At 37.1% G+C, this 24,701-nt stretch overlaps 1 protein-coding gene across 3 annotated transcripts in view; it reads left to right on the forward strand.

Moving 5' to 3' along the window:
* Positions 1 to 16,873, forward strand: part of GPR180 (G protein-coupled receptor 180) — a 29,904-nt gene extending 13,031 nt beyond the window's left edge. For 2 of the 3 annotated variants that reach the window (XM_028112078.2, XM_028112079.2), the window contains 6 exons: positions 5,367 to 5,547; positions 5,689 to 5,738; positions 8,420 to 8,577; positions 11,790 to 11,981; positions 13,834 to 13,911; positions 14,895 to 16,873. In XM_028112078.2, the coding sequence (XP_027967879.1) occupies positions 5,367 to 5,547; positions 5,689 to 5,738; positions 8,420 to 8,577; positions 11,790 to 11,981; positions 13,834 to 13,911; positions 14,895 to 15,053 (818 nt within the window). In that variant the 3' untranslated portion in view covers positions 15,054 to 16,873. The remainder of the gene's footprint in view (positions 1 to 5,366; positions 5,548 to 5,688; positions 5,739 to 8,419; positions 8,578 to 11,789; positions 11,982 to 13,833; positions 13,912 to 14,894) is intronic. The other variant, XM_028112080.2, reaches the window with a different exon arrangement.
* The last annotated feature ends 7,828 nt before the right edge of the window (positions 16,874 to 24,701 follow it).

Below are 24,701 nucleotides of genomic sequence, written 5' to 3' on the forward strand. Positions count from 1 at the left end.
TTTCTTTTATCTTTATTTATTATTATTATTACTATTATTTTAGAGGGGGGAGGGAGAGGCAGAGGGAGAATCCCAAGCAGGCTCCAAGCCCCCAGCACAGAGCCCAGCATGGGGCTCAATCCCACGACCCTGAGATCATGACCTGAGCTAAATCAAGAGTCAGATGCTTAACCGACTGAGCCACCCAGGGGCCCCATTTTTTTAATCTTTATAAAAGATGTTGACATTTATTTTCTGTAGTTTGGAAAGGCATCAGTGAAACCCAGGTCTAACTGATAGCTTTGGATGGACAGGTGGATTAAATTGCTTGTAAGTTCCCTTTTATCCGTAAGTCTTTATTATTTCATATGACAGTTATTTTTAGGACTGGTAAAGGCTCAACAGGAAGTAATACTCTGCTGCATTCACTGTATGTGCAAACACTACAGCCTATAGTGCAGTTGGTCCAAAAGCCCTTTCCCTTCTTGCCTTCCTGGCAATTTGCCTGTAGCTCAAGAGGTTGTTTTATTTATTTTGTGGACCCATGAGACTCTACTAGATCCTGATACACTTTTTTTTGCTTCCTTATCCAGGCTCCCATTTTTGGTCACTTTCCTCGTTCCCGATTAGACATCTGAACATAGACTGTAGGCCATAGAGTGATCACATCTGTGGCCTGTACCACCCTTGGGCCACTGAATGTCAGCCATACTTGCCCAGGCTCACCCTGAACCTTGCCCACGTCTTCCAGTGTTTTTTCCAGCATCCTGAATTATGGTTAGCTTTTTCTTTAGGGTTCACAGGAACCATTCTAATTCAGCTCTTAGTCCGGACTCCTTCTGACCTACCTTCTCCAAGACTGATTTTGATTTGATGCTTATGTTTATGTTTAAAATCTGTCTTATACTAGAATGGAGAAAGTTACATGGTCATGTCACCAATAATATTTAAATGAGGGACAGAGCCTCCTACAGTATGTATTTTCATTAAGCATGATTCTGTGCAAGGCTAATCTGTGGGGATTGATTATTTACAAGTGCCAGACATACTCAGAAGTATTCAGTTGTTAAAGGCTGGCTTAATTCCTAGGGATCACATCATTTTATTGTTTAAGGTATGTGAAACCCTTAAAATATGATTAATTCTACATTGCCATGACATATGATTAGTTCTACATCAAAGGCTAAATCAGTGGCCCACAACCCATCACTGTGCATCTGGAGAGCTTTAAAAAAAATACAAATGTCCACCCCCTGAGACTCAGATGGATTTGGTTTTGGAGTGAAAGCCAGGCAACTGTGGTTTGTCGAAGCTCCAAGTTGATTCTAATGTGCGGAACCAGTGATCTGAAAGTCCATATCCCAGGTGCCTGGGTGGCTCAGTTGGTTGAGCATCTGCCTTCAGCTCAGGTCATAATCCCAGGTTCTGGGATCAAGTCCCACATTGGGCTCCCTGCTCAGCGGGGAGTCTACTTCTCCTTCTCCCTCTGCTCTTCCCCCCCTCTCGTGATCTCTCCCACTCTCTCTCTCAAATAAATGAATAAAATCTTAAAAAAAAGTCCATATCCCACATTGCTTTGTTATATTGGTTTTACAGTAGTGCCTTGAGAGGGATTCTTCCTATTCTGTAGCCTCAGGTATGGAATTTCTTTCCAGGGAATAATCCCCAGTTAGTTTATTTTAGAAACTTTTGCTTATTTGTCTAATTTTCTGCCCTGAGTAGGGAAAATTGATTTGCTATGGTTTTTACTGATAATTGACTATTAAGCTGTATGTTTAAGGAGTTTGAATTAGAATAACCTGGTGCAGATAGCTGCAATTAATGTTACATGTTATTCTGGTTAGATTTTATAATTTGTTTTCTTTGAAACAAATTATGTATTTTGTATCTGTCAGACTTTGGTTAATCTCATATTTTACAGATTGGTCTAGGTTTAAAAAAAACACTAAGGCAAGGATGATGCCACTTGACAAAATACTACATGGGAATATTATGTTTTAAGGTAGAATAAAGTAAAACTGCTTCTTAAAAAAATTAGAATCTTCATTGACTATATTTGTGCTCTTGTTAGAGACCAAAACAAGTACTCAGAATCCCGAAAGTTAAAGCATTATCATCTAAAGTAGGCTGGTTTTCATCGGAATAATATTGTAATATTATTCTTTGTCACATCTGCTATCTCACTGTTTTTAAGATTCCAGATATTAGCTCTGGTAACATGTTGGAATGCTTTTGATTTAAAGTACTATAAGCAAGCGGTATAAACTAAGGAAATTAGATTCTTACTTAACAAGAATTTCTGAGGCTTCTTCACAGTGGTTTATTCAGCATCTCTGTACCCTCCTATCTTCTGACTGTCAGCTTTGTCGTTAGGCTAGCTCCTTCACGTTCAAGGGCAACTGCAGTTCACTTTGTGAGCTTCACATCCAGATAATGACAATATTCAGTATCTCTTTTTTGAGAGCAAGGAAACCTTTCTCAGAAGCCCCTCGTCAGGTTTCACTGGCCAGAGCTAGGTCACGTGCCCTTGCTCTGCAACATCATAAGACAAATGTAAGTGAAGGTGTCGGGAAGAGATGAGGGTAGATTAATATGTCAGAGTACAGGGTTAGGCTTACCTCTTATTGGCAGGGGTGTTGGAATTGCTGTGGTCAGTTGAGGCTAATCAGGATATATCTTGAAACGCTGTGGGTCACGTGCACGTTGGGGTAGGCAGGGGTGTTCCACCCAGTGACTCTCCCCTTTTCTTACCCTCTTTTCTCCCATCTCCCATCATGTAGCTGGAACTGTTTTTTGAAGCTGTCCTGTAAGTTTTCTTCCTGCTGAATATTGCCAGTGCTTCTTCACATTAAGCTTGCCTTAAAATCTACACATTTCCTTATAACATATACGTTTGCTGCCTGTTGCATGCTCATTTGACAGTATTTTTTTCTTTTGTATATAGGTGAGCATTAATATTTAGTACCCACCTGTCTTATAATTAGAATTTAATTTCACAGTAAACAAATATAGATTGTTTTCTTGTGAAGGATGGTGACAGAATAAAGTTGATCACTGAGGAGAAAAAAACAGACTGCTTTTTTCTAGAGGGGATTTATTTAAGAGAACTGCATGCAGAATCAGCATTTTATCTTTAGACTATCTTGTGGACAGGGTCAAGATAAGAATAATGAATGAATATTAAGTATAGGACACAAATGTCCTGAGCTAGTTCAAGTTATTTAATATATCATTTGAATGAAAAAAAATTTGTTGCTTATAATGTTAACTTTAATGGAAGGTACACTTAATACTGAATAATCCTGTTTTGTGCTACTGACACAGGTCTTCTTTTCACAAGTACCTTCCTCCTATATTATTCTGATTACTCAGTAAATAGTCTGAGGATTTTCTTTTCGTCATGGATTTGTAACCTGATGGAGTCTGAAACTTTATCTTGTAATGGATACTCTGTAAAGTATTTTAAGTAAATAAAACAAAAGAATGCCATATTTAATTCTTTATACTAAGAAGGAAAAATAAAAACTAAGATTCAAAAGACCGGACCACATAAAGAATTTTACTGACTCACAATGATGATACGTTTAGCGTATTTTCTGTCTTGTTCTATTACTATAACAATCCCAGGCTTATCGTCCCATTATTTCTAAAGCTGGAATACTTTCTATGTAAGGAGTTTAAAAAGAGATTATGCCTTTTCAGTTATTTGATCTTCTCTTCCTGAAGTCTAAACATGCTTTTTCACCTGGATGAGAGAAGTAACTAGTGACATTTATGTATGTAGAGCAGGAGAGACACCCAGTGGCTGAAATACTACTCTTTTTTTTTTTCCTCCTAACCATTCCAAAAACATGATTGAGATTGAAGTGTTTAATGACTGTTTTTCCTACTGTTTGCATCTTCTGGATTGCTTTTTCAAGATTAATACGCCTTTCTCTGCCTGTTGATTGGAGCTTACCTCACATGGGAAACTGGAGCAGATTCAGCACTCACGATTGGATGGGAGTGATCGCAGTTCAGACTGTTCATCCACAGATTCAGCAGAGGCAGCCCCCTTCATGGCCACCGGCACTATACCTCCGGTGTTATGTAGATACAATATAAAATCCTAATATTAGGGACTAGCTTTAGATGTAACCAAGTTGGTGTAAGTAAGCTATTCAACTCAAAGCTAGACCTCTAGTTTATGATAAAAATTTTCTGAAATTTCTGAAAAATGAAGACACAGTCAAAAGATTCCAGGTACTGCAGCAAAAGGGGGTGTTCGTGTTGTGGATGCATGGACAGTGCACTAGAAAGCTGTTAGTAGGAACTAGAAGCTGCTTAATGAGTGGCACCATTTTTAATACAAAGTCTGCTTGTTTACTTTGTCCTTGTCTTTACCAACCAACTCCCTTTGCTTATTCGAAATTTCTGCTCACTCAAAATATTTATTTCACTGTGGCCTGATCTGATGTCTTTGGTCTGTCCCAACATCAGCTCCTTTCAACTTCAGTTTCTATTGCCTAATTCTTTCCATGTTTTGTGGTTTCATTTCCTGAGAGAATATGGTTAGCCTGACTTATCTTTGAGACCCAAATTACTCTGGTGGCCAGTGGCTAGTCTTCAGATTGGTGGCCGTTTGGTCAGGTCAGGTCTTAGCTTTAGTCAACTGTGGAATGGAGTCTCATGGTCTCCATAGGATTTCCTCTTTGACAAGAGCTGAAGACGGTTGACTTCAGAAGGGGACTCTGGTCACAACAGGTATTTTGAAACTGTCTAGCTGGAAATGTAGGGTAATGGTACATTCCAGAGCTGTGCTTTTGCATCAGAATCACCTGATGGGCTTATTAAAATACAGCTTGCTGCTCCCCTCTCCCCGAATTTCTAATACAGTAGAGCTGGGATAAGGCCCAAGAACGTGCATTTCTGTTTCTAACAAGTTCCCTTCAGATGCTGCTGGCCCAGGGATCGCACTTTGAGAACCATCGTCAGGGTGTATTTAACTATTGTTGATGAAATCTGTTCCTAAATTTCATACTAAAGTCATCCACTTTGGATGCAAAAAGTATGTCTAACTGAATGCTAAAATCCTTGTTTTAATTTATTGTTTTTTAACAAAACTGCTCCTACGGTTAGTCTTCTGGCTTATCCCCTGACCATGATGCTTTTTTATAGATTGACTTTATCTACATTAGTTTAATCTGCCTTCTTATATTTAAATCTTTATCCCAAAGTAAAAAATTGTTCACATTTTAACAATTTCCCTTTTTTCCATACAAAAGGGAATGCTATGACTCCAATTAAAAAAGCAAGTTCTAGAAGTATATTGAAGGAAGATTTGAAAGCAACCCCACGCTATCACTGGCTTTGTTGTACTGAAGCAAACTCCTTTCTTCTCTTCACAGGGTTACATGAGTTCTTTTTCCTCCTAGTCCTGGTGTACTTTGTGCTTGCTTGCATTTATGCTCAGTCATTGTGGCAGGCTATCAAGAAGGGAGGGCCCATGCACGTGATCCTAAAGGTTCTGACAGCTGCACTGCTGCTACAGGCCGGCTCAGCGTTAGCTAATTATATTCATTTCTCCAGGTAACTCGAAACCACTAAAACTGTGTTCACCATTGCGTCTAATTAATCCTAATTAGTTCGCCAAAATTATGCTGGCTTTGATTATGAACCATCTTTGTGCATTTGTAATTTACACTAATACTCTTCTCTTCAATTCCTCAGTTACTCCAAAGATGGAATAGGGATACCTTTTATGGGAAGTTTGGCAGAATGTGAGTATCCTTCTGAGATGTGTTTTTTGAAACCTAAACTTGCTCTCTGCTTCTGGCTTGTTTTCCTTTTTTTGTAAATTATTTTCGTCATGATACAATTTTTCTATCCAGGGTTGGTTAGAATTCAGCCCAACTGTAAAGAGGGTTACAGATTTAGTTCCCATCTGTCCCGTTTAGTTTCTTCTTGATAATAGGTAAAATGTGTAGTTCTTCATTGTTTTTGGAGCTTACTTATATGCATTCCCTCAGTTTATCTCAGGAAAAACTCAGTGATGTGGAGATGTTTATCCCTAGTTTGCACATAAAGCATCGGGGCTCTTTGACAGGAAGCTCATTTCCAAATGTCAGCAGCTGTTGCGCGGTAGAGACCAAACTCAGACCCAAGTTTTCTGATCCCAAAGCTGAAGGTGGTTTTCCTGTTTTCATCCCTTTTTTGACTTTTTCTTTTTCTGCCGCAGAGCCAGAGAATATACCTATAATTGAATTGACCTCACAGCTTCTTTCCTTTATTTAAATGAAGAACTTTGATGAAGTAATTTTTCAACTAAGCGTGATGGGAAAAATGTTTAAAAGTTCCCATAATCTGTAATGCCATTTTCAGTCCCAGAAAAGTAGTCAAGATTTGCTCTAAGAAAGCAAATTCTGAATATGAGACCATTCCGGGATTTACTTTTTAAAATATTTCCATAATTCTCTTTTAGTCTCATCTCTCTTTATTTAATAGGGTAGCTCATGGTAATCTCTGTAATGATCTCAGGACCCATCTGTCCTCATCTTGCTGCCTATTTTAAGATTTTAAACCTTCTAGAACCTTTCTTTTCCTCCTGAAGAGGATGTGTACTGGTCACCTCTTGGACACAAACGCGAGTTGCTTCTCCTTTTTGAACAGTATTGAGAGCACTGGTTTCTCCTGCTCTTGTCTCTTAGGTGACTCAGGTTGTTTAATAGAACCATAGTATTTTAAAGCCGAACAGAACCTGAGAAATAATTTAGCTTATGCCTTTTGAGAGGCAAAGCACACAGAAGCCCATCAGTGGAAGCTACTACTAAAATCAAGGACTTTTGAATTTTTGTGAGTGTCTGCTGCATACAAAATAGTGTTTTAGGTTGTCTGGCATCTTCACTGTAGGTTAAAAAGCAAAAGTGTTTGTTTTTTTTTAATTAAACTACAGTAAATGCTAAATTTTGGTGTTCTGACAACAGGTTTGATAAGTTAAATGATTAAAACGTCAAGATTTTTAATAAAATCACACAGTGCGATTTTTGTGTGTCCTGTATATTTTGTCTACAGTTAGGTATTTTTCAGTGACAGCAGATAATCAGTGTCCTATCTACCTATGCTTACAGTTACAGTATTCTGTCAATATGTGTCTTACTTAGTATACAAAGAATTGAGCCAGAACAGAGGGGTTCCATGCCCCCAGCTATTTGGTTTGCTAATTAGCAACTTATGCAGGACTATTCCTTTGGCTGACTTCTTTAAATAACTGAATATGTATTTGTAGATGTTTAATAAAAGTAATTGGCATCACAGTCATTTACAATCTGTGATGAAAGAAAACTGCTTGATCTGAAAGGCCATGACATTTTGTACCATTCAAATGTAGTAACAGTTTATTATCAGAATTTACTCTTACAAATATGTGAGCATAAATGTCGAGTATCCAGTTTTAATTTGCATGGCAGAGTAGAGGGAAAATGGTCAAAATATATCTGGAAAAGTGTGTCATTAATAGGTTTTCAGCTTGTAACTTTTTAATATATTATAGTACAGCTAGTTGCACCTCTTTTTGCAAGAATATCTTTATATAAAAGAAGTAAAAGTTGTAGACGTCAAAGGTATGGCTGGCAATTTGAAGAAAGTTTCACTTTGTTAAATTCTGATCACGTTTATTCCAAAATCCTCATCAAAATACCCTATGAGAAAGTGATCATCTTTTTTAAGTCAATAAATACGAGTTTCCAAAATAAAAATGCATGGCACTTGGAGTATTTATAGATTGTTGTTTTCTCCAAGTCTGGAACTTGGATGGGTGGTCTTGTTGCCTCCGTTTTTGAAAGCAGCAGGCTTCCCCTGCAGTGTCAGTGATGGCCACCTGGTGGCGTGTCACACTAATGCACGGACCATTTCGTTCGTCTTCGGGACTCTAGCACTAAAGCCAACATCATTGAATGTTACAGTAGCCATGTGTTTTATTGTCATGCTATTTCTTAATAGTTTTAGAAAATAAGTTCACATTATATAGTTCAACCATCAAAAAATAATTAACAGCCTGGAAATGAAGGCACTAGTATTCTCCACATTGCAGAAATTACATTTAAAATGTGTTTATTTTTAATAAGCAGTCTGTTATAGAGAACAGCATTATGTAGTTAGAAAAGCTAAGAAAAATGGGAAACAGAGATTTAAAGTTGGTCTTAATAAAGATATATGGATATATATAGAGAGAGTATTGCCAGTGTTCTATTTTCAGAAATGTTTACAAACTTAATGGCAAAATTTTAATTTTTAGAGCTCTACTTGAATATCTCTTATTGTTGAATTACTGAATTTTATCGACTTCTCTTTGAAAATGCTTATCTTTTTGTGTTTAAAAGTATAATTATATTCTCAATGCAAAAAGGACCAAATCCTTTGTAATATGAAAACTTGGTTGACTTTGGTTTTCATTTCCCATTAGTTTTTGACATTGCTTCCCAAATTCAAATGTTATACCTGCTTCTGAGTCTATGCATGGGTTGGACGATAGTCAGAATGAAGAAGTCTCAAAGCAGACCTCTACAGTGGGATTCTACTCCTGCATCCACTGGCATTGCTGTATTCATTGTGATAACACAGGTGAGTATTGATACTCAGTGTTTGTACTTTACAATACGCAGAAATGCAAACTTGAACAAACCTCATTTCAGAAGTGAAACTTGGGACTCATGAGGAATTTGTCATTTTGAAGTATGAATTTAAAGAGTGATAGATCTGGGGTGCCTGAGTGCCTCAGTTGGTTAAGTGGCTGCCTGCCTTTGGCTCAGGTCATGATCCCAGGGTTGTGGGATCGAGGCCCCTGTCGGGCTCCCTGCTCGGCGGAGAGTCTGCTTCTTCCTCCCCCTCTGCCTCACTCTCAGCCTACTTGTGCTCTCTATCTCTCTGTCAAATAAATAAATAAAATCTTAAAATAAAAAGTGATAGATCAAATAACCTGTAATCTTCCAAGTGCTAGTATATGTAGATTGCAGAATTTAGTTATAATTTACTTGAACTTGAGCTTTCACAATCAGCTTATTTAAAAATATGCAGAATGCTTAATATTAGGATAGATTCTTATTTCCTACTTAATAGCTTTCTTTTATATTTTCTAACACATAGTAAGAACTCAACACTTTAAATGAGTGAATCAGTGAATTTGAGATTCATCCAGGGGCAAGGATTTTTTTTTTTTAGGTCCAGTTCTGTTACTTTATATGTGAAAGAATTCAAATGAATATCTGAGATTAATGAAAAAGCAAAATACAGAATGAGAAAGAATGGGATCTAGTTTTTGAAAAATCCAAAATCAAATTTAATCTTTTAGAAAATTTAGTTCTCTTAGCTTTTTTTTATTCGTTTTCTTCTATTCTAGGATCTCCATATGCCTATGTGCAATGGATTTTATAAAAATTATTAAGGAAAGTATAAACAAAAATTTATACTGAGTTTGTGACCATCATTAGCTGTAGATGAAAATGAAATATAGGGCGCCTGGGTGGCTCAGTTGGTTAAGCGACTGCCTTCGGCTCAGGTCATGATCCTGGAGTCCCGGGATCAAGTCCCGCATCGGGCTCCCTGCTCAGCAGGGAGTCTGCTTCTCCCTCTAACCCTCCCTCCTCTCATGTGCTCTCTCTCTCTCTCATTCTCTCTCTCAAATAAATAAATAAAATCTTTAAAAAAAAATGAAATATATATCTGGGCTCTACAAAGGACATTATAAGATGAAAAATTCATTAATGAAGTATAAGTCCTGTGCTTTATTCATCTTTATACTCATTGTATGTATTTAGTGTAGTAGGTGCTGAGTGAAATAGGTGTATTGAATTTCACGATTGAGTTAGAAAGAGACCATATCACAGGTGGTGATACTGAGTTAGGAAATAATGCCTTTCTAAGGCATTAGAACAAAGGGCTAATGACAACTGAATTAGAAGTGATTAAAATAAGGGCAAGATTCTACCGACTTGATGTTTTTGATCCAGGGCTTATGGAGAGTAGTGTTAATATTGGGTTAAATTCTCATTTCTCAATAAATAGCTTTTTTTAAAATTGAATTTTCATGATTTCATTGTAATTTTGACCCATTATCATAGACAAATAAGAACTCAGAACTGAGATGATGACACTAATCTAGAGTTTATGTAAGCATCTGGGAAGAATATGTTTGACGAGGCCCTGGTCCTCAGCAACCACCCAGACAAGGTGCACGCAACTACATAAATACCTGCGTATTTTCCCCAGGTCACATTTTATATACACATCTGAAAATGCGGAGTTTGAGTCTGTAAAAAATGTGAATCATGGGAAGTGATAGGGTTTTTATTGGCTTTATTGGGGTATAATTAGGTAGAAATTGTACATATTAAGATGCACAGCTTGATGTTTTGGTGTATGTGCACATTGTGAAGTGATTGTTCACCAAAATCAGGCTAGTTAACATACCCATCACCTCACATAGATACCAGGAGATAGTAGTTGTGCAACAGCACGTCCTTACTGCAAAAGTTAAGTTTAAAGAGAGAGGTTAAGGAGTCGTAAGGGTATAATAATTTGGGGGGGGGTGAAGAAGTAGCCCTTCAGTAATGGAGAGCAAATATTTAGCCTAAGAAGGAAACACACGTGTCCAGGATGACAGAGGAGTTCAGCTGTCGAGCATGGTAGTAGGAGTAAGACCAGGATGGAAGATTTGAGAGTGAGAAGAGGAAGGGGTTGCTGACAAACCCCAGAAAGCCTAAGAATTGGATTTAATGACTGAGGTTTGATCTGAATTCTTTGGAAGCCACTAAAGACCATTCTGAAGGCTGAGTTGGCAGATGAAGGAAACACATGGCTACTGACGTGTGCTGGCAAAAACATTATGGTAATTTGTGATTGACGTTTGGTAAAGATGGAAAGAAAGTGTTTCCATTGAATAGCAATAAACAGAACAGCTAATGAGGAATTGCTGAGCTTTTTACTTTAATGGTAACAATATGGGGAAAGGAAGTCAACAAACAAAAGGATGAGTAACTGCTGGTTATTCATAAATAACCTGGTTGCTTATAGTGAATATTAAAAATATACTCTTCTTTAGGGCACCTGGATGGTTCAGTCAATTAAGGGTCTGACTCTTGATTTTGGCTCAGGTCATGCTCTCAGGGTCCTGGGTTTGAGCTCCCTGCCTGGCTCCACACTGGGTGTGGAACCTGCTTGGGGTTTCTCTCCCTCTCCCTCTGCTCCTCCCCACTGCTTGTGCATGTGCAAGTACTCATTTTCTCTCTCTCTCTCTCACACTCAAAAAGAAATACACACACACACACACACACACACACACACACACACACAGTTCCCTTTACCCTGGGGAGTGACATCTGAAATCAACAATTCTGACTTGTTCACTTCTGGATTACAGAAGATACTGAGATATTTCAGAGTTATACTGAGATAATGGGCTTGAATACGTTGATTCCTAATATGGTGCTGAAGGAAGAGAGATTTAGAAGAAAGTTCAGGTTTCTTCTCTTAGTATTTTCAACTTATTTTCATCCTTAGAGATAAGTCTTACTTGAATTGTGGTCTCAATTGCACTTTTTATCTTTTGTATGCGGGCTTATTTGATAAAAATCCCTTTTTTCTAGCTTAGGGTATCAGGGAGGAAAAGTCTATGCCTGATGCCTGTGCTTTATTAGTCAACAACCTTTATAGTCTGGTAAATCTTAGAACCTCTTAGGAATGTTTAGATACTCTTTAAGGGGATGTTTGAAAAGAGTTGACAAAGTGTGTATGAGTAGACAGGATTTTTTTTCTCTAAATGTAATATTTTATTGCAGAGTATTTTACTACTTTGGGAACAGTTTGAAGATACCAGTCCTCACAACTACCATTCACATCACAACTTAGCAGGGATCTTGCTAATCATTTTAAGGATTTGCCTAGCATTGTCATTAGGCTGTGGACTCTACCAGATCATCACAGTGGAGAGAAGCACGCTAAAAAGGGAGTTTTACATCACGTTTGCCAAAGTATGGGTTTGTGGTAGAAAATGGCTTCTTCTGATTATCAAGTTTGTTCTGCTGTGCTAATGTTGGTTAAGCTTTTATGATGTACTGGAGCACTAAGATATGCCCTTTATGTGCTTTAACTCATTTAATCTTGACAACCTATGAGATGTAGATGATATCCCATTTTACAGAACCTGTGGAATAGTAGTTTCCATGTAATCTTAAGTCAGTTTAGCCTGGATCATAATTTCTTTATCAATAGGAATTTCACATTTTTTTTCCTATAGTATCAGAGTTTTTAAAAAATTAAATTAGAAAACAGTTTACATTTCTCAGAAGACACTTACTAATTATGAACTGTTACCGTCAGAGTTATGCAGTGTTTTCTAACCATGAAGAGCTCTCTTTAGCATAAGCAGATGAAGCAGGAGGCTGAGGACATACTATGTTTCAGCCATTTCACTACCTCCGTGTGAGGTCACATTGACTTTATTCCTCCTTTCTATGTCCTTCTTACACAAGTGGGATCTCAAAGCAAATTTGACTTTTTTTTTCTTAACCCATTTAACAAAAGAAAAGATGAGGAGAGAAGTCGGGGTAGTAACACTGCAGGAGCCTACTTCCCTAGAAGGTTCTATTTTTCTGTCATATTGAGAGAATCCATACACCTTCATCCTGGCACCTCAGAACAGCATTCAGATAAGCTGTTCATCAGCATCCCCCCCACCCGAGTGCGCAGTGCTCCACATTCCAAGGCAGCTGTGGAAGGAGGGCCAGATTCCTTATTCCCATTGTTCAGCATTTTAAAGCTGCTCCTGCAGCCCTGGGAACCCACTTCAGCTTTCTGAGTACCAAACAGGCAAGAAAATGCCACTTTGCTTTTGAATTTTTCACAGGGATGGGAGTGCTTTTTGTTTGGAAAGATAATATGTATTTAAGATGTTTTCAAACTACATTTCCTCTTTTGTTCTGTGTTTAAAACTGGTCCAAACTTTTTTCTTGAACTTAAGAAAATTATTTTTATGTTTTAATTTAACTTTTTAAATGGGTTCAAACATCTGAAAGTATTTAAAAAGAAGCAAAAGTATTTTTTACTTCTCTCCCATCTACTCAGTTATTATCTCCTCATATAATCACTGCCATTAATTCCTAACTTATCTTTCTAGAGAATTTTAAATATTCCTGTGTATTTCCTTCCATATTTACACAAATAGTAGCAGTGCTAAACACATTTTTTTTTTTACATCTTGTTTTTTCCCTTATCTTCAATGTACTGAGCATCTCAACAACTATTTATTAACTTGTTCTTTTACCTCAAATTTAATTTTGGAAAAGAAAATACATGACCATTCTTGGAGAAATAGAAAAGAGATGCTTGACGAGTATAATGCTAAAACGTTTCCCATTCTTACTTGCCTAGTTCCACTCATATACTAACCTGCAGACAGGCCACCACTATTAGTCAGTGTTTTGGGTATTCTTACAGAATTTCTTTGTGTATCTCTACATGCAAATACGATTATACATTCTTATTTTTTTTCTTTTTATAGGAATATTACACACTTGTACCTTTTCTCAATTTTTGATGTTACTTATATTAATGTATTTTCATGTTTAAAGATGTAATATATACACTGTAGTATATTAAAATGTGAGATTTACAAATGCAAAATTTAAAATCCGCATTTGATTAGAAACAAAATATTATCATAGCAATAGCAAATTTATTTTTACATTTTGTTAGATAGAACTTCTAAAGACCAATTGAGGTCAATCAGGACCTCCTAAATAGGTTAGTAATGTTTTTTATCTGGCACATTCTGGAAATAAACATACAGCTGTACTCACTTGACTTATTTGTCATTTGTTTCAGGGCTGTATCTTGTGGTTTTTATGCCATCCAGGTCTTGCATGTATTTCTGTCATTTTTAGTGACTACCAAAGAGATAAGGTAAGTAATATACATGATCACAGTAGTTTTTTGTTGTCTTTATTGAGAAATTATTAAAGTAGAAAAGCCTTATTTATCCACTGATCAGGTTTTCTGAATTCTTTAAAACAAAACTTTGAAGCAGAATAATTGAACTGGTGAGTATATAAGTAAGAACTTTAAATTATAAAAGAAAAATGTTTAATTTTAGTTAATTAAAAAAGGATGAAAATCACTTTCATTATTTCAGCCTATTTCATAATACTGTTTTATAAATTAGACAATTCATAATCCATCTTTGTTAAGAACAATTGATTCAATTTTTGTACGACACAGTGGTTACAAGTCAAGACAGATTTATGAAAAATCAGTCTAGCCGCTTTACCAGAGTGCTGACTGGAGCGCCACACTTGAGGGGCCATGTGGGATGGTGTTGAGCCCCGCCTTCTCAGGTCACTGGCGCTGTCATTTTGGCACGCTCTGCCGGCCACCTCTTACAAGCCACGCCGTGTGGGCTTGAACGCGCAGGGGGCTCTTGGACCTGAGGTGTCTGCAAAGGGTAAATAGAGAGGAAGGTAGTCTACAAAACTAAAGCAACTTGAGAATTTTTGAAAGGGCTTTTAGAATACTCTTCAGGATTCAGGTGGGGCCTGCCTTCCTCCTCTTACCAGATTAGCCAGGAACCGGATTTTTCTTACCGCTTTCTGTAGCGTGTGCACCTGAGGAGAGAATGGTTTAGCAAACTGAATGTGTCTTATTTTGGAGTCTGTAAACTTAACTCTTCAATAAATTTTGCCTTTGAACAATTACAGTTCTGAACATTAGTCATATTTTCCTATTGAAAATTTCTTTGATAAAATGTACCCACGGTAAAGATAGAGGAGAGAGCAGGGTACCTACGTATGTTTTGTGTGTAAATGGGAAGTATATAGGCTCCTGATAAATTGAATATAATTTGTCTGTGTTTGCATGCAGTAAAAGCATTCCCTTTCTCTTCTTTTCAGGTTATTACAATAGGTGTTATCCTTTGCCAGTCTGTTTCCATGGTTATTCTGTACAGACTCTTTCTGTCCCACAGTCTATACTGGGAAGTTTCTTCACTTTCTTCAGTAACACTACCACTGACCATATCATCTGGACACAAAAGTCGGCCTCACTTCTGATACTTTGATTTTCTTTAAAGGAAAAGTGAATTGATTTAAGAGTGCAATAAGGATCCAAATACAGTGACTTTTTTTTTTCATACTTTTCGTATGAAAAATTGAACAAAGAAGGCAGAGCATGTTATTTATATAACTGCATTTAAGCAGTATCAAACTGAAAAAAGGTAATAAATGAAATGTTTTGAAATATGCTTAATAAACTTTCAAAAAGTGTGTTATAAGGTGACTTATGCAATTTCTCTGGAAATTAAGATGAAAAAGAATTATATGATATTTTGGTAAGAGATTCACCACTTGTAATGCCTCATCTTATATCAATAGTTAACTCAGGTTTGATAGTCCTATAAAAAGTAATCAGTTAAATGATTACTTGCTTACATATCTAAACTAAGTCCAATTACGATATCAGTGTAATACACTGATTAAAAACTGCTTCTTTTTATGCTTTAAGGAAAATGCATTTCATACTGGAGTTTAAAGGAATTGAAAATGAAACTACTTCAGAATGTGAATATAAAATATATTTATAGCTAAATAAGTTTTTGTTTATTTATGTGTGGGGTTCTTCTCCATTTTTTTTCGATCACTTTTGGCTCTAGTTCAGGTTCTGGCTTGATTAGCAAAGGGTTTTTGACAGATAGTTTATGAAAAATAAAGCTTAGATACATTACACTGGTTGTTCCTTATGAAGAGATTTAAAATCTGAGCACTTAGGTGAAGGGACAAGCAGGGTTACGTGTTTAAAAAGAAAGAAGAAAAACGTACTATATGATATGGTACTAAAATTTTAATCCTGATATAATTCATTTCTCTTACATTGAATCCCCAATCATAATTAAGCTGTATACACAGATTAAATTAACAGAAGCATTTCACGTAAATGTTGGTTTCAGTCCTCAACTATCCATGAATTCCTGCCCAAGGATACTTAATCAGGATTAAATTTTCTATGAATAATTGAAAAACAAAATACTCACTGGATTTGTTATAATCCGTGTTGGCACTGGATTCTAAGTAGTTGCCATCTTGAATCCTTTGTAATAAAGCCGTATTTTTTTGTGTGTGCGTTGCCCCAGTATTGAGTATGCTAGCGACAAAATACTCTATCAAGTGCCTGTTTAAGGAATTGCTAAGTGGTTGTCAATACCTGCTGTATAAAATGAGTATTCCCATTAGTAGTCACTGATTGGAAATTACTCTGTGTGTCATGCTGTTCAGGCCTTTTCATTTTTACATCTGGCTTATTTTTTTTTTAATATCTTTTATCTACTTCCAAAGGTATTACATTTTTAAGCAAGAAATGGTGTGCTGATCTGGTAATTAAAGGTTTTAATTAAATAGTTAAAATAACACAGCATAACTTTAAAGTACCTGTGGCTTCATCTTTGTTCTTACCTTACACCTAGTCTCATTGAAACAGTATTCTGTTTCATTTTAAAGGCAAAATATATATGTTCATGAGTGACAGAGTGACAGAGGTGACAGAGGTCATCCTGCTCATTAAATCATCCTTTAACGGTTCTTTGTAAGTTATTTAATAAATGAGGGCTACAGGTTACCTCTAGGAAGTCTGAGGTATATTTTAGGTTTACATGATCTGTTGTGTGATCGTGACCCTTCCTTTTAACCACATCTCACTCATAACCCCAGGTACTGTCTGTTGTGTTCAACTGAGGTACAGTGAATTAAGCAGAATAAAAAAGGGGAACCCTTTTCATAAATTTTATGAACTTGGCACCAGTAGAAATAGGGAACAATTTTTCTGTTACCTTACACAAAGAATGTAAAAACTGTAGTCCAAATACATGAAATGTGTTACTGCGCTTGCGTATATGAAACTCTAACAGGTCTTTTTTTTTACTTTATTATTTTTTAATTTATGGTTGAATTTGTTGATAATTTATTTTGTTATTCAAGAGCCATTGTTAAATGAAGGAGAATAGTTGTTAATAATGTATAAGACATCACTAATAAATTTAGTAATCAGAGCTGAAAATTTATAGTCCGTAAGTCATAGCACAGCATCCATTCTTCTCTTGCTGAATGTTTGCGTCTAGCTCTGTCAGCACAGAGCCTGGAAGGGTAAGCATATACTGCAAACTCTCATTAAAGATCAAAACTTTCCTACTTTTCTTTCTGTCAGATTATGCTTTTTTTAAATCTATTTTTACATTTTTTCTTAAGATGAATGGTTGTGTGCAGAGCTCTTTTTCTTCAGAAGCATTTTGTTTCTTTTCTTAGGAAGGGGTAGAAGATATTTACTTTTATTGACACATGTAATAATATTAGCTCCTACTTCACTGAATGTCTGTTGTGCGTCAGGCACTTACTCTCATCACTGAGCCCTACTGTGCTAGCAGAGCTCCCCTTTAACTGAGTATAAGAAATTATTTCTCTAAACGCACCAGACTTCTCTTTCACTTTTCTACTTTTTACCCTCATGATTTAATGAGCACCTATTAGGTGTGTATGCTTTTAGTGAAAATGCATGGCTATCCATAATTTTAGTTGTTGATTTTAATGTTAAACTGGAATTGTACTGAAGCCAGAAATGAGCTTGCGTATCTCTCTGTAAGTATGCACCTCAGCACATTTCAATATTTGAACCTTGGCTTTCAGCTAGAGGGAGAGAGAATCTAAGCAGAAGAGCTTGTTTTAGGAAGGTTTTCTGTGGTTGCAACTTGTAAGCCAAGTCTATTGAAAAGACAAGATCTGTAAGTCTGAGGCCAACTATAATGTAGAGACTGGAACATATACCTCAACATGAATGGTGGCCCTTCAGCCTGTTTCCCTTAGGAGGCTGTGCCTATTCTCTGGAAATTCTTAGGAAATCTGGAATTACTTGTATAACATTCTCTTTAAATAGCTTCTGTGGTGTCAAATCTGTGAGGTTTTCTGTTTGTTTTTGAGAAGTAATGCAGTAACCAATTTAGGACCAGATCTAAGAGGTAATACTGGTTTTTGTTCCGACATGAAGTCGAGAATTGAGACAAATAACAAGATTGGTTTTCCTGTGAAATCTGCAAACTACTGTGGAAACACACTAGCCTCAACTCCTTGCAGTAGTCCTCGAAAGAATATTCCTGCCTCCACACTTGGGCAGCCTTTTCTGCACAACCCCCAGGACATCATACACATTGTCCTCCAGGAGTGTTATTCACATAGGACACCAGGAGATGGAGGAGTCCTAGAAAGGAGTGGCCCTGCCCACCAAAGCCCATTCTCTGCAAAGGGAAGGGAAATCAGTTGGATAATGGAATTCTTTGTGCTAATCTTATGCCTCTTTTTAAGTTTGAAATTATTTTAAAATAAAGTTAAAAAATATAAATCCAATCAAACTACTACCAGCTTGTTAAAAACTCTCCATTTGCTTCCCATTGCACTTAGAAAAAAAGTGATCCATGCTCATTACCGTGGTCTACAAGGCCCCATGTGATCTGGTCCCTGCCTCTTATCTCTGATCTCATTTCATATCACTCTCCCTCTCACCATACTCCAGCCTCATTAAAAAATACCTCATTTATATCACTGCCTCAGGGCTTTGCAGTAGCTACTTTTTCTGCCTGGAATACTCTCTTCCAAGTCTTGGCGTGATTGTGTGGCTGAATCCTCACCCACCAGGTTCTCGGCTCCAATATCTTTCAGAGACTTGACCATCTGTAGTGGCTTTATATAGTGCCTATGTGGCCAAGCTGGAGATAGGTTCCTCTTAATTCTCCCTGCATAGTTTTAGGATAGTGTGGGTCACAAGAGATGGGTGGTGTGAGATTTAGAAGGCAGGAGTTAAGTAGCCAGATCCAGCTTCTTTTTATAATTGAAAGGTCCAAGTAGGCCATGCATTTTTGCAGCTCACCCACATTATTGCTTATCTGCTGGCTTATCTTTTTGGTCTGTGGGCCAACAACCAGGCACACAGGAACGGCAGCTCCTACTTGATCACTTCCTTTATTTTCTCCCCGGCCAGGTGCGTGTTTCACTCTGTGACAAAGGGTGCCAGGTTCTGCAGCACAGCCCCGTCATTGAGATTGGAGGCTTGGAGGCAGTGAGAGACTGGCATGAATCCCCACGGGTTCTACTTATCCTGGCAGGTCCCAGTATGTTTTTGTTTCCCCCACTTTACACCCATCTTCCCTCCCACCTGCCTGACACAAAAGAACAGCCTCCTATCGTCCCTTATTTTATATATTATTTTATATATTAAAATGGTGTGTGTGTGTGTGTGTGTGTGTGTGTGAGTGTGATATCCTAGTGGCTCTTTGATCAGCTGCTGACTGATAGGTATCCTGTGTATGGTGCTACCCTGTCCTAACTGCTCCATCCCATTTCCCCTTTTCTTATTCCAGTACTTACCACTTTTATCTCTGCCTGCTGCCTCTGTCCTCAGTTAGAATGTAAATTCTGAGGGAGTTTGGCCGTTGTCTGTATTGTTCATTGGCTGTATCCCTAGCACCTCAAACATGCCCTGATGCACATTAGATGCTCAAAAGTATTTCTTGAATTAATGAATGAAAGCAATTTTGAAAAAGTTTCAGACACGTACTTAGCAATATAGTGTTAATTAAATCATAGGACCTCCCGTAATGACTTAAAATAATGCCTTTGTTCTTTATTCAATTACATGGAACCAAGAATGTGTAAAAATCTTGTGTAGTCATGTAGTTGTTATGAAGTTTAATCTCTCAAACTCACCAATTGTGAGAGGCTTCCTCAAGTTGTCAAAGAGGCAGTTTCCCTCTATATAGTATTAGGACCATGTGCCTTGTTTCTTAGACCACAACTAAAAGCACCAATGTAAAAGAAGTTTGAGTCAACTAGAGGAAGAAGGTTGATGGTAGTGAGAAGTAGCTGGGAGAAGTCAGAAAAATTAAAAATGACAATAACTCATATCACAGGAGGCTGGGGTCATTTAGTGTGGATGAAAACATCCCTGTGTGCCTGAATAGACTCTTAGAGCTTTATTGTTCAATATAACTTACAACAATGGCTCTTAGTAGATTAAATTATAAATTACTAAACATTATGTTCAGTATCCTCAGAGAAATGTGCAAATACATTGTAATGTTTTATTCTCAAACAGGTAATGTATGCATGTTGTGCAAAAATCAGAAGATTGAAAAGGGTAAAAAATTAAGTTCTTTCAGCCATCCATTTCCTTTCCTTGGATCCAACCTCTGCTATCAGTTTCTTGTTTATTCTTCCGGATGGCCTCCTGTATATACAAACACACACATATATATGAAACACAGATTATAGTATACCATACACAATGTTTTGTACATTCAGCAGTTTATTCTGTATCCCTATCTACAGAATTGCTCCATTTTTTTCATTGGCCACATCGAACCCCATTATATGGGTGTATTTTACTTTTTTAAAATCAGTTCTCTATCACGGGACAGTGTTGGTTTCCACTCTTTTGCTATTACAGGTAGCTTCTAAACAGGAATAATATGAATAAAAAATTTGCCTGGCCCTCTTCCCCTCTTCCCAGCACCACAGCCCATCCTCACCTTCCCAGGTTGTAAATCCTTGGAGTTTCGTGAGTGCGAGAAGTGTCTCTGTTATTCACGGTGGACCTGATAGTTTATGCTAATCAGATGACTCAGGATGAAGACTGGCCACACCGGAAAGACCAACCGTGTGATTAGAAAGTTGGGCCTTTGAGTCACAGTGATAGCAGCCTGAGCCCTCGGGAGGGAAGAGGGACTGGAGATTAAGTTCAGCCTTGTGGCCAGTGATTCAGTTGGTCCATTATATGTTTAAAGTTTTGATCCACCTGGAATTTATTTTGCTATAAAAATAAACTAGGGATCCAACTTAATTTTTTTTTCAGATGATTTCCCACCTTTACAACATCATAGATTGTGTATTCTACCTTTTCCTTATCGATTTGTTGCTAGTCTATTTCTGGACTTAAGGCTGTTCTGGTGAACTGTTTGATTCATGATCTAGAACCACACTGTTTCAATTATTGTAGCTTTAAAATATGCCATACTATGTGGTAGGGAGAGTTACCTGTTAGTGCTCTTGCTCTTCTTCTTTTATAATTTTTATGATTATACCTACTGGTTTTTTATATGAACTTTAGAATCAACTTTTCTGATTTTCCAATGAAAAATCTTGCTTACTATTTTTAGTTCAGTGAATTAAATTTCTATATCAATTTAGGGAGATTTGACTTCCTTAACATGTTGGATGTTAATCCCACAGATCGTTGCTCATCTTTTCGGCTCCTTAGCAAAGCATTTCATTAACTGTGAACCTGTGGTTGCTCTCAGAGTGATCTAAAAAACTGGTATGGGGCGCCTGGGTGGCTCAGTTGGTTAGGCGACTGCCTTCGGCTCGGGTCATGATCCTGGAGTCCCGGGATCGAGTCCCGCATCGGGCTCTCTGCTCAGCAGGGAGTCTGCTTCTCCCTCTGACCCTCCCCCCTCTCATGCACTCTCTCTCTCATTCTCACTCTCTCAAAATAAATAATAAATAAATCTTTAAAAAAAAAAAAACTGGTATGAAATACCTATTTCTTTAATGTGAACATGTGTTTGTCAGTCACTTTTTAAGGACTTCTTTATATAGACCTTATACATTTCATGATACCCTCTGGATATTTTAGTGTTTTCTTTTATTGTATCTTGCAAATGGTTGTTATTTTACACATGAAGCCTGTTGATTTCTGTATTTTAATTTTGATTCCAATCTAACTGAATTCTAACAGTTGTAATAATTTTCTAGCCGGTTTGCTTGTATTTTCTAGGCAAACAATTGTGTCAGCTGCATATAGTGATCATATTTATTCTCTCCTTTCTCTTTTTTACCTCTCATTTTTACCCTCTTATTGCTAGTGTCTTCAAACCGAGTTAGTTTTGGTAACATGGCAGTAAGATTTCTACATTCCCCATGATGTGATTCCAAGTAGACTTTGTTAAAAGTTAAATATATATATTGTGATCCCTAGAGCAGCAACTACACACACACATACACACACACACACACACACACACAGAGCAATTGTTTTGTCAAAATTACAATATGAAAATTTAAATGGAATGCTAAAAAAGAAAGTTCAAATAACCCAAAAGAAGAGAGGAAATGGGAAACAGAGGAATTAAAAACAAATAATAAAATGATAGCCCCAAATCCAAACATATCAATAATCACACTAAATGTAAATGTTCTAAATTTAGCAAATAAGAGGCAGAGATTGTCAGATTTTTAAATATCCCAATGGTATGCTACTTACAAGAAACTCACTTAAATGTAAATATAATGTTAAAATGACAGGAAAGATATACCCATGCAAACAAAAATCAAATGAAAGCTGGAATGACTATAAGAATACCAAAGTACACTTCAGAGTAATGAAAATTACCAGGAATAAACAAAGGATGGAAAGATAGAAGAGATGATTCACCAAGAAGACCTCACAATCTTAAATGTATACACCAAACAGCAGATCTTAATACATACAGCAAAAACTGACAAAGCCAAAAGGAGAAATAGACAAACCCATTTTTGTAGTTGGAGACTTCAACACTCATCTCTCAGTCATCAATAGAACTAGTACAAAATCAGCTACAATATAGAACTGAAAAACACCATCAATGCGATCTACTTGACATTTATAGAGCACTCAACCCAACAGCACATAAGGTACACACAGACCATTCATCAAGATAGACCATAACCTGGGTCATAAACCATAACAAATCTAAAAAAAACCTGAAACTATGCCAATATGCTCTCTGATCATAATCCATCACAAAAACATAGGTGGAAAATCCACAAGTACATGAAAAACAATACTTACTAAATATATTTTGAAATGACAAACTGAAAATACACCATATCAAAATATATGGAAGGAATAATATTGCTTAGGAATAAATTCATAGTATTAAATGCTTATAAAGAGGGGTGCCTGGCTGGCTCAGTCAGTAGAGCATACAACTCTTGATCTCAGGGTTGTAAGTGCATGCCCCACATTGGGTGTAGAGATTACTTAAAAATAAAATCTTTGGGGGTGCCTGGGTGGCTCAGTCAGTTAAGCATCTGATTTCGGGTCAGGTTGTGATCTCAGCGTCCTGGGATTGAGCCCTGCATCAGGCTGTCCACGGAGCAGGGAGTCTGCTAGTCCCTCTCCCTCTGCCCTTACCCCCACTCATGCTCCCCCCCCTCTCTCTCTTACTCTCTCTCAAAATCTTTTTAAAAAAGTAAAATAAAAAAAAACTTTAAAAAACAAAAATGCTTATAAAGGAGAAAAGTCTTGAATCGATAATCTAAGCTTTTAACTTAAGAAAACAAAAAGGAAATAAAAAATAAACCCAAAGCAGCAGGAGGAAGAAAATAATAAAGAGTAGATATCAATGAACTTGATCACAGAAATCCATGGAGAAAATTAATGACTGGTTCTTGGAAAAGATCAATAATATTAATAAGCTTCTAGCAAAATTGAAAAAGGAAAAAAGGGGTGACATGAATTACTAATATCTGTCGTGAAAGAGGAGGTATCAGACTCAGCAGACATTAACAGGACAATAAGGAAATACTGCAAAAAAAAAAAAAGTCCTCTAGACAATTTAGATTGAATAACTAATTCTCTGTGAAGTATATGTCAAGAACTATGAAGACTCCAATATTTTACCGTACTTACAAGCTCAGTAGTTAACCTGTTACTGCTTCATAAAGGCTGCAGAACACACGAGACTCCTACGTCAGAGATGAAGGACTTTATTACTCCTAGTATAGCAAATATCATGAGCTTCCTTTTGGTTGGCATTAGTTACACATAACTAAGTCCATTGGGACAATAGGTATAGTCTGTGGGAGACTAGATAGATGTTACACATACAGTGAGATTCATGTGGCCCCCAAGGAACACCAAAGTTGGGAAATTTATCTCTTTTATAACTGGCACTGTGGGGATGCCTAGAGAGCTCAGTGGGTTGAGTGTCGACTTGATTTCAGCTTGTCATGATCTCAGGGTCATAAGATCGAGCTTCATGTTAGCGCCACACTGGTTGTGGAGCCTGCTTAAGATTCTCTCTCCCTCTCCCTCTCCACCTCCCACTCTCTCTGTCTAAAAAACAAAACAAAAAACCCTGGCACTGGATTGAAAGGAAAATGTTACCTCATCCTGTTCCCTGCAAACACAGCCCTGAGAAAGGGTCCAGAGAAAAAGTGATTAGAGCTTTGCATTCTTGGCATACCCAGCAAGGGCATGCAGGCATGCCTGGGACCCAGAGCATATCACTACAAACACCAAACTACCGAAACCCACTCAAGATAAACTAAATGTCCAAAATAGTCCTGTAACAACTAAGGAATTCTTGTTTAAAAGACTTCGGAAACAGAAGTCTCCAGGCCCAGATGGTTTCACTGGTGAATTCTACGAAATATTTAAAGAAGAAATAGCACCAATTCTACACAATCTCTTCCAAAAAATATAAGAGGAGGGAGAGAAGAAGTAAAGGCAATTCAGTGGAAAAGTGAATGCCTTTTCAACAAACAGTGTTGGAACTATTGGACATTCATGCGCAAAATAAATGAACCTCGGCTGCAACAAAAATTCACTCAGAATTAATCAAAATTTAAATGTAAAGCATAACACTATAAAACTTTTGGAATACATAGGATGAAGTCTTTGTGACT

This window comes from Eumetopias jubatus, unplaced genomic scaffold (assembly GCF_037043125.1).
Source record: "Eumetopias jubatus isolate StellerSeaLion01/CBP00866 unplaced genomic scaffold, mEumJub1_p1.0 scaffold_3, whole genome shotgun sequence".
Taxonomy (NCBI): domain Eukaryota; kingdom Metazoa; phylum Chordata; class Mammalia; order Carnivora; family Otariidae; genus Eumetopias; species Eumetopias jubatus.